This window comes from Cyanistes caeruleus, chromosome 4, assembly GCF_971803275.1.
Source record: "Cyanistes caeruleus chromosome 4, bCyaCae1.hap1.1, whole genome shotgun sequence".
In the NCBI taxonomy this organism is placed as follows: Eukaryota; Metazoa; Chordata; class Aves; order Passeriformes; family Paridae; genus Cyanistes; species Cyanistes caeruleus.
This window is the reverse complement of record NC_141704.1, coordinates 490942-505448: the sequence shown is the minus strand read 5'-3', so window position 1 is coordinate 505448 and position 14507 is coordinate 490942. Positions and strand designations below refer to the sequence as shown.

Below are 14507 nucleotides of genomic sequence, written 5' to 3'. Positions count from 1 at the left end.
ATTCCCTGATTGATCCCTGATTGATCCCGGATTGATTGATTGATTGATTCCTGATTGATCCCTGATTGATTGATTGATTGATTGATTCCCTGATTGATCCCCTGACTGATTCCCTGATTGATACCTGATTGATTCCCTTATTGATTCCTGATTGATCCCTGATTGATTGATTGATTGATTGATTCCCTGATTGATCCCTGATTGATTTCCTGATTGATCCCGGATTGATTGATTGATTGATTCCTGATTGATCCCTGATTGATTGATTGATTGATTCCCTGATTGATCCCTGATTGATCCCTGATTGATCGATTGATTGATTGATCGATTGATTGATCCCTGATTGATCCCTGATTGATCCCTGATTGATCCCTGATTGATCCCTGATTGAGTGCGGGAGCCCCCCCCCTGATTGATCCCTGATTGATCGATTGATTGATCGATTGATTGATCCCTGATTGATCGATTGATTGATCCCTGATTGATCGATTGATTGGTTGATCGATTGATTGATCCCTGATTGATCCCTGATTGATCCCTGATTGATCGATTGATTGGTTGATCGATTGATTGATCCCTGATTGATCCCTGATTGATCCCTGATTGATCCCTGATTGATCCCTGATTAATCGATTGATTGATTGATCGTTTGATTGATCCCTGATTGATCCCTGATTGATCCCTGATTGAGTGCGGGAGCCCCTCCCCCCTGATTGATCCCTGATTGATCGATTGATCGATTGATTGATCGATTGATTGATCGATTGATTGATTGATTGATTGATCCCTGATTGATCCCTGATTGATTCCTGATTGATTCCTGATTGATTGATTGATCACTGATTGATCCCTGATTGATTTCCTGATTGATCCTTGATTGATCCCTGATTGATCCCTGATTGCTTGATTGATTGATTGATTGATTGATCCCCTGATTGATTGATCGATTGATTGATCCCTGATTGAGTGTGGGGAGCCCCTCCCCCCTGATTGATCCCTGATTGATCAATTGATCCCTGATTGATCGATTGATTGATCCCTGATTGATCCCTGATTGATTGATTGATCCCTGATTGATCCCTGATTGATCCCTGATTGATCCCTGATTGAGTGCGGGGAGCCCCTCCCCCCCATTGATCCCTGATTGATCGATTGATTAATCCCTGATTGATCCCTGATTGATTGATCGATTGATTGATTGATTGATCCCTGATTGATCCCTGATTGAGTGCGGGGAGGCCCTCCCCCCCTATTGATCCCTGATTGATCGATTGATTGATTGATTGATCCCTGATTGATCCCTGATTGATTGATCCCTGATTGATCGATCGATTGATTGATTGATCCCTGATTGATCCCTGATTGATTCTTGATTGATCCCTGATTGATCCCTGATTGATCCTTGATTGATCCCTGATTGATTGATTGATTGATTGATCCCTGATTGATCCCTGATTGATTGATCCCTGATTGATCCCTGATTGATCCCTGATTGATCCCTGATTGATCCCTGATTGATTGATTCCCTGATTGATCCCCTGACTGATTCCCTGATTGATACCTGATTGATTCCCTTATTGATCCCTGATTGATCCCTGATTGATTGATTGATTGATTCCTGATTGATCCCTGATTGATTCCCTGATTGATCCCTGATTGATCCCGGATTGATTGATTGATTGATTCCTGATTGATCCCTGATTGATTGATTGATTGATTGATTCCCTGATTGATCCCTGATTGATCACCTGATTGATCCCTGATTTATCCCTGATTGATTGATCCCTGATTGATCCCTGATTGATTGATTGATTGATCCCTGATTGAGTGCGGGAGAGCCCCTCCCGCCCCCGGCCCTGTTTGATCGATTGATTGATCCCTGATTGATTGATCGATTGATCCCTGATTGATCCCTGATTGAGTGCAGGGAGCCCCTCCCCCCTGATTGATCCCTGATTGATCCCTGATTGATTGATCCCTGATTGATCCCCTGATAGATTGATTGATTGATTGATTGATTGATTGATTGATCCCTGATTGATTCCCCGATTGATCCCTGATTGATCCCTGATTGATCCCTGATTGATTGATTGATTGATCCCTGATTGATCCCTGATTGATTTCCTGATTGATCCCTGATTGATCCCTGATTGATTGATTGATTGATTGATCCCTGATTGATTGATCCCTGATTGAGTGCGGGGAGCACCTCCCCACCTATTGATCCCTGATCGATTGATTGATTGATCCCTGATTCATTGATTGATTGATTGATCCCTGATTGATTGATCGATTGATTGATTGATCCCTGATTGACCCCTGATTGAGTGCGGGAGCCCCTCCCCCCTGATTGATCCCTGATTGATCGATTGATCGATTGATTGATCGATTGATCGATCCCTGATTGATCCCTGATTGATTGATTGATCCCTGATTGATTGATTGATTGATTGATCCCTGATTGATCCCTGATTGATCCCTGATTGATCCCTGATTGATTGATTGATTGATTGATTGATTCCCTGATTGATCCCTGATTGATTGATCCCTGATTGATCCCTGATTGATTTCCTGATTGATCCCTGATTGATCCCTGATTGATTGATTGATTGATTGATCCCTGATTGATTCCCTGATTGATCCCTGATTGATTGATCCCCGATTTCCCCCCAGGAATTTACACCTCCTATAGAACCTTCCTGCACAAAGACAAAACCCTGATCAAGAGGCTGCTCAAGGTGAGCACAAAATTGACAATTTCGGGGTTCAGAACATCCTGGGGCTCCCCAAAAGTGCAGAATTTACATTTTTGGGGTTCAGAACATCCTGGGGCTCCCCAAAAGAGCAGAATTTACATTTTTGGGGGGTTCAGAACATCCTGGGGCTTCCCAAAAGAGCAGAATTTACATTTTTGGGGTTCAATCCATCCTGGGGCTCCCCAAAAGAGCAGAATTTACATTTTTGGGGGGTTCAGAACATCCTGGGGCTCCCCAAAAGAGCAGAATTTACATTTTTGGGGTTCAATCCATCCTGGGGCTCCCCAAAAGTGCAGAATTTACATTTTTGGGGGGTTCAATCCATCCTGGGGCTCCCCAAAAGAGCAGAATTTACATTTTTGGGGTTCAGAACATCCTGGGGCTCCCCAAAAGAGCAGAATTTACATTTTTGGGGGGTTCAATCCAACCTGGGGCTCCCAAAAAAAGCAGAATTTACATTTTTGGGGGTTCAATCCATCCTGGGGCTCCCCAAAAGAGCAGAATTTACATTTTTGGGGGGTTCAGAACATCCTGGGGCTCCCCAAAAGAGCAGAATTTACATTTTTGGGGTTCAATCCATCCTGGGGCTCCCCAAAAGAGCAGAATTTACATTTTTGGGGGGTTCAATCCATCCTGGGGCTCCCCAAAAGAGCAGAATTTACATTTTTGGGGGGTTCAATCCATCCTGGGGCTCCCCAAAAGAGCAGAATTTACATTTTTGGGGTGTGGGTTTGGGGTCCGGGTTTGGGTTTGGGGTCTGGGTTTGGGGTCTGGGTTTGGGTCTGGGTTTGGGTTTGGGGTCTGATTTGGGGTGTGGGTTTGGGTCTGGATTTGGGGTCTGGGTTTGGGTTTGGGGTCTGGGTTTCGGTTTGGGGTCTGGGTTTGGGGTCTGGGTTTGGGGTTTGGGGTCTGGGTTTGGGGTTTGGGGTTTGGGTTTGGGGTCTGGGTTTGGGTCTGGGTTTGGGGTCTGATTTGGGGTTTGGGTTTGGGGTCTGGATTTGGGGTCTGGGTCTGGGTTTGGGTTTGGGGTCTGGGTCTGATTTGGGGTCTGGGTTTGGGGTCTGGATCTGGGTTTGGGGTCTGGGTTTGGGTTTGGGGTCTGAGTTTGGGGTCTGGGTCTGGGTTTGGGTTTGGGGTCTGGATTTGGGGTCTGGGTTTGGGTTTGGGGTCTGGATTTGGGGTCTGGGTTTGGGTTCTGATTTGGGGTCTGGGTTTGGGGTCTGGGTTTGGGGTCTGGGTCTGGGTCTGGGTTTGGGGTCTGGGTCTGGGTTTGGGTTTGGGTCTGGGTTTGGGGCAGCGCTTCAGGGCTCTCTTGGCTGCAGAGCTGCAGGTTCTGACAGTGAGGGGACACCTGGGTGACCCCACAGTGACCCCACAGTGACCCCACAGTGACCCCACAGTGACCCTGGCTGACCCTGGGTGACCCCACAGTGACCCCACAGTGACCCTGGCTGACCCCGGCTGACCCTGGGTGACCCCTCTGTGTCTGGGTGACCCCGGCTGACCCCGGCTGACCCCAGGTTACCCTGTTTGACCCCGGCTGACCCCGGCTGACCCCGGCTGACCCCGACTGACCCTGGGTGACCCCGGGTTACCCTGTGTGACCCCGGCTGACCCCGACTGACCCTGGGTGACCCTGGCTGACCCCGGGTGACCCCGGGTTACCCTGTGTGACCCCTCTGTGTCTGGGTGACCCTGGCTGACCCCGGCTGACCCCGGGTGACCCTGTTTGACCCCGACTGACCCCGACTGACCCCGGCTGACCCCGGCTGACCCCGACTGACCCTGGGTGACCCCGACTGACCCCGGGTGACCCTGACTGACCCTGTGTGCCCCCTCTGTGTCTGGGTGACCCCGACTGACCCCGGCTGACCCCGGCTGACCCCGGCTGACCCCGGGTGACCCCGGGTTACCCTGTGTGACCCCGGCTGACCCCGGCTGACCCCGGGTTACCCTGTGTGACCCCGGCTGACCCCAGCTGACCCCGGCTGACCCCAGCTGACCCCGGCTGACCCCGGCTGACCCCAGCTGACCCCAGCTGACCCCAGCTGACCCCGGCTGACCCCGGCTGACCCCAGCTGACCCCAGCTGACCCCAGCTGACCCCGGCTGACCCCGGCTGACCCCGGGTGACCCCGGGTTACCCTGTGTGACCCCGGCTGACCCCGGCTGACCCCGGCTGACCCTGTTTGACCCCGGCTGACCCCAGCTGACCCCAGCTGACCCCGGCTGACCCCAGCTGACCCCAGCTGACCCCGGCTGACCCCGGCTGACCCCAGCTGACCCCGGCTGACCCTGGGTTACCCTGTGTGACCCCGGCTGACCCCAGCTGACCCCGGCTGACCCCGGCTGACCCCGGCCGACCCCGGCTGACCCCGTGTGCCCCCCTGCCCGCAGGGCATCCAGCGGAAGCGTCCCTCGGAGGTGCAGAGCGCTCTGCTGAGGAGGCACCTCCTGGAGCTCACCCAGAGCTTCATCATCCCTCTGGTGAGTGCCAGCGTCACCTCGGGGGCCTGGGACACCCTGGGGGACAGGAACGCTGCCGTGGCCACGGGGAAGGAGCTTTAACCTCATCCCACCCCCCATGGGACCCCTTCCCCAGCCCTGCCGGCCTCAGGGGCAGCCCCAGCCCCAGAGGCTCCCGGAACTCAGGACTTTTGGATTGGATTCCTTTTCCCTTTTTAACTAAAGATGGATGAGAGGGAGGAGGTTCTGCTCTCAGTTGTTTATTTTTCCTTATCAGCATTACAAGGTATATATATAAATGTTAATGTAATATTATTATTAAATTAAATGTTAAAGTAAATATTAATATTAAATAATATAATTATTAAAGTAAATATCAATATATTATAAATATATTATAAATATATTAATATAAATATATTATAAATATTAATGTAATATTATTATTAAATTAAATGTTAAAGTAAATATTAATATGAAATAATATAATTATTAAAGTAAATATCAATATATTATAAATATATTATAAATATATTAATATAAATATATTATAAATATTAATGTAATATTATTAAATTAAATGTTAAAGTAAATATTAATATGAAATAATATAATTATTAAAGTAAATATAAATATATTATAAATATATTAATATCGATATATTATAAATATATTAATATAAATATATTATAAATATTAATGTAATATTATTATTAAATTAAATGTTAAAGTAAATATTAATATTAAATAATATAATTATTAAAGTAAATATAAATATATTATAAATATATTAATATCGATATATTATAAATATATTAATATAAATATATTATAAATATTAATGTAATATTATTATTAAATTAAATGTTAAAGTAAATATTAATATTAAATAATATAATTATTAAAGTAAATATCAATATATTATAAATATATTAATATGATATATTATAAATATATTAATATAAATATATTATAAATATTAATGTAATATTATTATTAAATTAAATGTTAAAGTAAATATTAATATTAAATAATATAATTATTAAAGTAAATATCAATATATTATAAATATATTAATATCGATATATTATAAATATATTAATATAAATATATTATAAATATTAATGTAATATTATTATTAAATTAAATGTTGAAGTAAATATTAATATTAAATAATATAATTATTAATGTAAATATAAATATATTATAAATATATTAATATCGATATATTATAAATATATTAATATAAATATATTATAAATATTAATGTAATATTATTATTAAATTAAATGTTAAAGTAAATATTAATATTAAATAATATAATTATTAAAGTAAATATCAATATATTATAAATATATTAATATGATATATTATAAATATATTAATATTTATATATTATAGAGATATTAATATTGATATATTATAAATAGATAATATTAATATATTATAAATAGATTAATGTTAATATATTATAAATAGATTAATATCTATATATTATAAATATATTAATATTTATGTATTATAAATAGATTAATATTAATATATCATAAATAGATTAATATTACTATATTATAAAAGGATTAATATTAAGATATTATAAATAGATTAATATTAATATATTATAAATAGATTAATATATATTATAAATATATTAATATTAATATATCATAAATAGATATTAATATATTATAAATGGATTAATATTAATATATTATAAATAGATTAATATTAATATATAATAAATATATTAATATATTATATTATAAATATGTTAATATTTATATATTATAAATATATTAATGTTTATATATTATAAATATTAATATAATATTATTATTCAAGTAAATATTAAAGTAAAATTAAAAAGCAAAGTAAAAGTAAATATCAGAAACACGGGCACACACTCTGGATCTCTGACCCCAACAGGTCTCAGGTGTTTATTTTTCCTTCTCAGCATTACAAGGTACAAGGAGCTGTGAGTGCACTGTGATAGAAAAGGGTAAAATGGCTAAAAAAGATCTTTTTCATGGTTTTTTATCTGTCCATTTACCCAATTAACAGATGCCAAATCAATTATTTTTATAATGACCCAACTCCATTATTTTTATAATGACCCAAATCAATTATTTTTATAATGACCAACTCAATTGTTTTTATAATGACCCAACTCAATTGTTTTTATAATGACCCAACTCCATTATTTTTATAATGACCCAACTCCATTATTTTTATAATGACCAACTCAATTATTTTTATAATGACCAACTCAATTATTTTTATAATGACCCAACTCAATTATTTTTATAATGACCTCTGTGCTGCACTGTGACATTTTTGACCCAATCCCTTAAAACCACCCAAAAACCCCCAGGAGAAGAAGAAGATGAAGAAGAAGAAGAAGGACAAGAGACAAAACCCTAAATCCTCATCCTGTCTCTTGTTCTCTAAACTACTTTTTAACTCAGTGATTTAAAAACCTTATAATCTACACACACTTTTCCTATCTAACATTTGTTCTCATGTATCACCATGAAAACACGCTCATGAATTTTATATAATATGAAATTCGGTGTTTCTTTGAATCCTAGAAGTAAATATTAAAGTAAATATTATTATTAAATAAGATAATTATTAAAGTAAATATCAATATATTATAAATGTATTAATGTTGATATATTATAAATATATTAATATTTATATATTATAGATATATTAATATTGATATATTATAAATAGATAATATTAATATATTATAAATAGATTAATATTAATATATTATAAATAGATTAATATCTATAGATTATAAATATATTAATATTTATATATTATAAATAGATTAACATCTATATATTATAAATAGATTAATATTAATATATTATGAATAGATTAATATTAATATATGATAAATGGATTAATATTAGTATATTATTAATATATTAATATTAATATATTATAAATGGATTAATATTAATATATCATCAATATATTAATATTAATATATAATAAATAGGTAAATATTAATATATTATAAATATATTAATATTTATCTATTATGAATATATTAATATTATCTATTATTAATATATTAACATTTATATATTATAAATATATTAATATTAATATGTAATAAATAGATTGATATTAATATATTATAAATGGATTAATATTAATATATTATAAATATATTCATATTTTATATTATAAATATATTAATATTTATATATTATGAATATATTGATATTTATAAATTATAAATATTAATATAATATTATTATTCAAGTAACTATTAAAGTAAAATTAAAAAGCAAAATAAAAGTAAATATTAGAAACACGGGCACACACTCTGGATCTCAGAGCCCAAGAGGAATGAACATTTTTATTTTTATTTGTATTTTTTTCCCCGTTCTAGGAGCACTACATGGCCAGCCTGATGCCTCTGCAGAGAGCCATCACCCCCTGGAAGGTGGGCTGCGCCTCCCAGCCCTGCTCCCCTCTGGGCTGGCAGCTGGGAACACTCCTGGGAACCTCCCCCGGGGAAGGAAAAGGGATTTTAATCCTTTAAAAAGTCATTGAAGACTTAAGAGAGCCCTTGGGAACGATATTCCCAGTTTGGCTGGGATCCTCACGTGATTTTCCCAGTTTAATTTGGGATTGTGTGAGCTGGATCTGGGATTGTGTGAGCTGGATTTGGGATTTTGGGGGTTGTTTGAGCCGGATTTGGGATTTTGGGGGTTGTTTGAGCTGGATTTGGGATTGTTTGAGCTGGATTTGGGGTTGTTTGAGCTGGGATTGGGATTGTGTGAGCCGGATTTGGGATTGTGTGAGCTGGATTTGGGGTTGTTTGAGCCGGATTTGGGATTGTTTGAGCTGGATTTGGGATTGTTTGAGCTGGATTTGGGATTTTGGGGGTTGTTTGAGCTGGATTTGGGGTTGTTTGAGCTGGATTTGGGATTGTGTGAGCTGGATTTGGGATTGTTTGAGCTGGATTTGGGATTTTTGGGGTTGTTTGAGCTGGATTTGGGATTGTGTGAGCTGGATTTGGGATTGTTTGAGCTGGATTTGGGGTTGTTTGAGCTGGATTTGGGATTGTTTGAGCTGGATTTGGGGTTGTTTGAGCTGGATTTGGGATTGTTTGAGCTGGATTTGGGATTTGGGGGTTGTGTGAGCTGGATTTGGGATTGTTTGAGCTGGATTTGGGGTTGTGTGAGCTGGATTTGGGATTGTGTGAGCTGGATTTGGGATTTTGGGATTGTGTGAGCTGGATTTGGGATTGTGTGAGCTGGATTTGGGATTGTTTGAGCTGGATTTGGGATTGTGTGAGCTGGGATTGGGATTTTTGGGATTGTTTGAGCTGGGTTTGGGGTTGTTTGAGCTGGATTTGGGATTGTTTGAGCTGGATTTGGGATTGTTTGAGCTGGATTTGGGATTTTTGGGATTGTGTGAGCTGGATTTGGGATTGTGTGAGCTGGGATTGGGATTGTGTGAGCTGGATTTGGGGTTGTTTGAGCTGGATTTGGGATTTTTGGGATTGTGTGAGCTGGGATTGGGATTGTGTGAGCTGGGATTGGGATTGTGTGAGCTGGATTTGGGATTGTTTGAACTGGATTTGGGATTGTTTGAGCTGGATTTGGGATTTTTGGGATTGTGTGAGCTGGATTTGGGATTGTGTGAGCTGGATTTGGGATTTTTGGGGTTGTTTGAGCTGGATTTGGGATTGTTTGAGCTGGATTTGGGGTTGTTTGAGCTGGATTTGGAATTTTGGGGTTGTGTGAGCTGGATTTGGGATTTTGGGGGTTGTTTGAGCTGGATCTGGGATTGTGTGAGCTGGATTTGGGATTTTTGGGACTGTTTGAGCTGGATTTGGGATTTTGGGGGTTGTTTGAGCCGGATTTGGGATTTTTGGGGTTGTTTGAGCTGGATTTGGGGTTGTTTGAGCTGGATTTGGGATTGTTTGAGCTGGATTTGGGATTTTTGGGATTGTGTGAGCTGGATTTGGGGTTGTGTGAGCCAGATTTGGGATTTTGGGGGTTGTTTGAGCCGGATTTGGGATTGTTTGAGCTGGATTTGGGGTTGTTTGAGCTGGATTTGGGGTTGTTTGAGCCGGATTTGGGGTTGTTTGAGCCGGATTTGGGATTTTGGGGGTTGTTTGAGCCGGATTTGGGATTGTTTGAGCTGGATTTGGGGTTGTTTGAGCCGGATTTGGGATTTTGGGGGTTTTTTGAGCTGGATTTGGGATTGTTTGAGCTGGGATTGGGATTTTTGGGACTGTTTGAGCTGGATTTGGGATTTTGGGGTTGTGTGAGCTGGATTTGGGATTTTGGGGTTGTGTGAGCTGGATTTGGGATTTTTGGGATTGTTTGAGCCGGATTTGGGATTTTTGGGGTTGTTTGAGCTGGATTTGGGGTTGTTTGAGCCGGATTTGGGATTGTGTGAGCTGGATTTGGGATTTTGGGGATTGTTTGAGCCGGATTTGGGATTTTTGGGATTGTTTGAGCTGGATTTGGGATTTTTGGGATTGTTTGAGCTGGATTTGGGATTGTGTGAGCTGGGATTGGGATTTTGGGGTTGTGTGAGCTGGATTTGGGATTTTGGGGTTGTGTGAGCTGGATTTGGGATTTTGGGGATTGTTTGAGCTGGATTTGGGGTTGTTTGAGCTGGATTTGGGATTTTGGGGTTGTGTGAGCTGGATTTGGGATTTTGGGGTTGTGTGAGCTGGATTTGGGATTTTTGGGATTGTTTGAGCTGGATTTGGGATTGTTTGAGCTGGATTTGGGATTGTTTGAGCTGGGATTGGGATTTTTGGGATTGATTGAGCTGGATTTGGGATTGTGTGAGCTGGATTTGGGATTTTTGGGGTTATTTGAGCCGGATTTGGGATTGTGTGAGCTGGGATTGGGATTTTTGGGGTTGTTTGAGCTGGATTTGGGATTTTTGGGACTGTTTGAGCTGGATTTGGGATTTTGGGTGTTGTGTGAGCTGGATTTGGGATTTTTGGGACTGTTTGAGCTGGATTTGGGATTTTGGGGGTTGTGTGAGCTGGATTTGGGGTTGTGTGAGCTGGGATTGGGATTTTTGGGATTGTTTGAGCCGGATTTGGGATTTTTGGGGTTGTTTGAGCCGGATTTGGGATTGTTTGAGCTGGATTTGGGATTTTTGGGATTGTGTGAGCTGGATTTGGGGTTGTTTGAGCTGGGATTGGGATTTTTGGGATTGATTGAGCTGGATTTGGGGTTGTTTGAGCCGGATTTGGGATTTTGGGGGTTGTTTGAGCCAGATTTGGGATTTTGGGGGTTGTTTGAGCCGGATTTGGGATTTTGGGGGTTTTTTGAGCTGGATTTGGGCTGAGCAGGATTTCCCCGTGCAGAATCCCCCCCAGATCCGCCCGTTCTGCCAGGAGGATTTCATGAAGAGCCTGGAGCACGCGGGCCCCCAGCTCACCTGTGTGCTCAAGGGGGACTGGCTGGGGCTCTACAGGTGAGCCCTGCGGGGAATCCTGGTCCTGACCCAGCTGGGCCGGGCTCAGCAAAGCCTGGCTCAGCTCAGCAAAGCCTGGCTCAGCTCAGCAAAGCCTGGCTCAGCTCAGCAAAGCCTGGCTCAGCACCAGCACCCAGCAGGGTGGGACACGCAGGGAATCCTGATCCTGACCCAGCTGGGCTGGGCTCAGCAAAGCCTGGCTCAGCTCAGCAAAGCCTGGCTCAGCTCAGCAAAGCATGGCTCGGCTCAGCAAAGCCTGGCTCGGCTCAGCAAAGCCTGGCTCGGCTCAGCAAAGCCTGGCTCGGCTCAGCAAAGCCTGGCTCAGCTCAGCAAAGCCTGGCTCAGCTCAGCAAAGCCTGGCTCAGCTCTGGCACCCAGCAGGGTGGGACACGCAGGGAATCCTGATCCTGGCCCAGCTGGGCCAGGCTCAGCAAAGCCTGGCTCAGCTCAGCAAAGCCTGGCTCAGCTCAGCAAAGCCCGGCTCAGCTCAGCAAAGCCTGGCTCAGCTCAGCAAAGCCCGGCTCAGCTCTAGCACCCAGCAGGGTGGGACACGCAGGGAATCCTGGTCCTGACCCAGCTGGGCTGGGCTCAGCAAAGCCTGGCTCAGCTCTAGCACCCAGCAGGGTGGGACACGCAGGGAATCCTGGTCCTGGCCCAGCTGGGCTGGGCTCAGCAAAGCCTGGCTCAGCTCAGCAAAGCCTGGCTCAGCACCAGCACCCAGCAGGGAGGGACACGCAGGGAATCCTGGTCCTGACCCAGCTGGGCCGGGCTCAGCAAAGCCTGGCTCAGCTCAGCAAAGCCTGGCTCAGCTCAGCAAAGCCTGGCTCAGCACCAGCACCCAGCAGGGTGGGACACACAGGGAATCCTGATCCTGACCCAGCTGGGCTGGGCTCAGCAAAGCCTGGCTCAGCTCAGCAAAGCCTGGCTCAGCTCAGCAAAGCCTGGCTCAGCTCTGGCACACGGCAGGGTGGGACACGCAGGGAATCCTGATCCTGACCCAGCTGAGCTGGGCTCAGCAAAGCCTGGCTCAGCTCTGGCACCCAGCAGGGTGGGACACGCAGGACTCGGCCCTGGCTGAGCTCGGGAGGGTCAGGAACAGCAAAGCCAGGACTGAGCCCCGGGTTTGTGTTTTAAATGAGAGCAGATCCCCCAGGGGAGCCTGTCCAGGCTTTCCCTGGATTCTGTGGGGTGGGGAAGGCACTCGGGGCAGTGGGAGCAGGAAAGGTCTGGGGGCTGGGGGGCTGAGGAGAGTGGGAAACGCTCACAGAGAGTGAAATAATCCCAGACTGGGATCAGAAATGGGAATTGTGGAACCCCGGGATGGTTTGGGATAGAAGGGACCCCCGAGCCCCCCAGTGCCCCCCTGCCATGGCAGGGACACCTCCCACTGGCCCAGGCTGCTCCCAGCCCCAGGCTCCAGCCTGGCCTTGGCCACTGCCAGGGATGCAGGGGCAGCCCCAGCTGCTCTGGCAATTCCAGCCCAGCCAGCAATTCCCAATTCCCAATTCCCAACATCCCAGCCCCATCTCCCCTTGCCCAGGGAATTCCCTCCATTCCCTCTCTCCAGCCCGGCCCCGGCTCCGCTCCAGGAAGGAATTTTGGGATCCAGGGGTTTCCCTGGGAATCTCGGCACTGCAGGAAGGGTCTCCCTTCCCTTTTCCAGCCCCAACTTCCAGAAAAATCCCTCGGGATGGATTCAGAGCCTCCCAAATGCCAGAATGGTTTGGGATGGGATCCAGGGACCTTCAATCCCACCCCATTCCAATCCCACCATCCCAGGCTGCTCCAAGCTTTCCTTGGCCATTCCCGGGATCCAGGGCCAGCCCCAGCTGCTCTGGGCACCCTGTGCCCGTGTCCTGCTGTGTCCCCAGGGCCACCTGGGGGGCTCAGGATGGGATTCTTGGGTGGGATGGTCCCTGTGGGGCCCCCCCAGCTCCGGGACCCCCCGGTTCCACCATTCCTGGCCTCTCTCCACAGGAGATTCTTCAAGTCCCCCAATTTCGACGGTTGGTTCCGGCAGCGGCACCGGGAGATGACACAAAAGCTCGAGGCCCTGCACCTGGAGGCCATCTGTGAGGCGGTGGGTGACAGGGACAGGGACACAGGGACTGGATGGGGACAGGGATGGGACAGGGACAGGGGCAGGGGCAGGGACACAGGGACAGGGACACAGGGACAGGGACACAGGGACTGGATGGGGACAGGGATGGGGACAGGGACACAGGGACAGGGATGGGGACAGGGACAGGGATGGGGACAGGGACACAGGGACACAGGGATGGGAATGGGACAGGGGCAGGGGCAGGGACAGGGACACAGGGACAGGGCTGGGACAGGGACACAGGGACAGGGGCAGGGACAGGGACAGGGACAGGGCTGGGATGGGGACAGGGACTGGGACGGGGACAGGGACAGGGGACACAGGGACAGGGACAGGGCTGGGACAGGGACACAGACACAGGGACACAGGGACACAGGGACACAGGGATGGGAATGAGATGGGACTGGGATGGATGGGACACAGGGACAGGGATGGGACAGGGACAGGGACACAGACAGGGCTGGGACAGGGATGGGGACAGGGACAGGACAGGGACACAGGGACAGGGCAGGGACACAGGGACAGGGCTGGGATGGGGACAGGGACAGGGGACAGGGACACAGGGACAGGGCAGGGACACAGGGACAGGGATGGGGACAGGGGACTGGGACAGGGACACAGGGACAGGGACACAGGGACAGGGCTGGGACAGGGACAGGGATGGGGACAGGGACACAGGGATGGGAATGGGATGGGACAGGGATGGATGGG

At 44.9% G+C, this 14507-nt stretch overlaps 1 protein-coding gene across 1 annotated transcript in view; it reads left to right on the top strand.

Annotated features, from left to right (window-relative positions):
• DENND6B (DENN domain containing 6B) overlaps nucleotides 1–14507 on the top strand; it is a 53758-nt gene that overhangs the window by 36189 nt on the left and 3062 nt on the right. The window contains exons 14-18 of the mRNA XM_086886226.1: nucleotides 2674–2738; nucleotides 5153–5242; nucleotides 8631–8684; nucleotides 11586–11695; nucleotides 13673–13775. Coding sequence (XP_086742352.1) covers nucleotides 2674–2738; nucleotides 5153–5242; nucleotides 8631–8684; nucleotides 11586–11695; nucleotides 13673–13775 — 422 coding nt within the window. The remainder of the gene's footprint in view (nucleotides 1–2673; nucleotides 2739–5152; nucleotides 5243–8630; nucleotides 8685–11585; nucleotides 11696–13672; nucleotides 13776–14507) is intronic.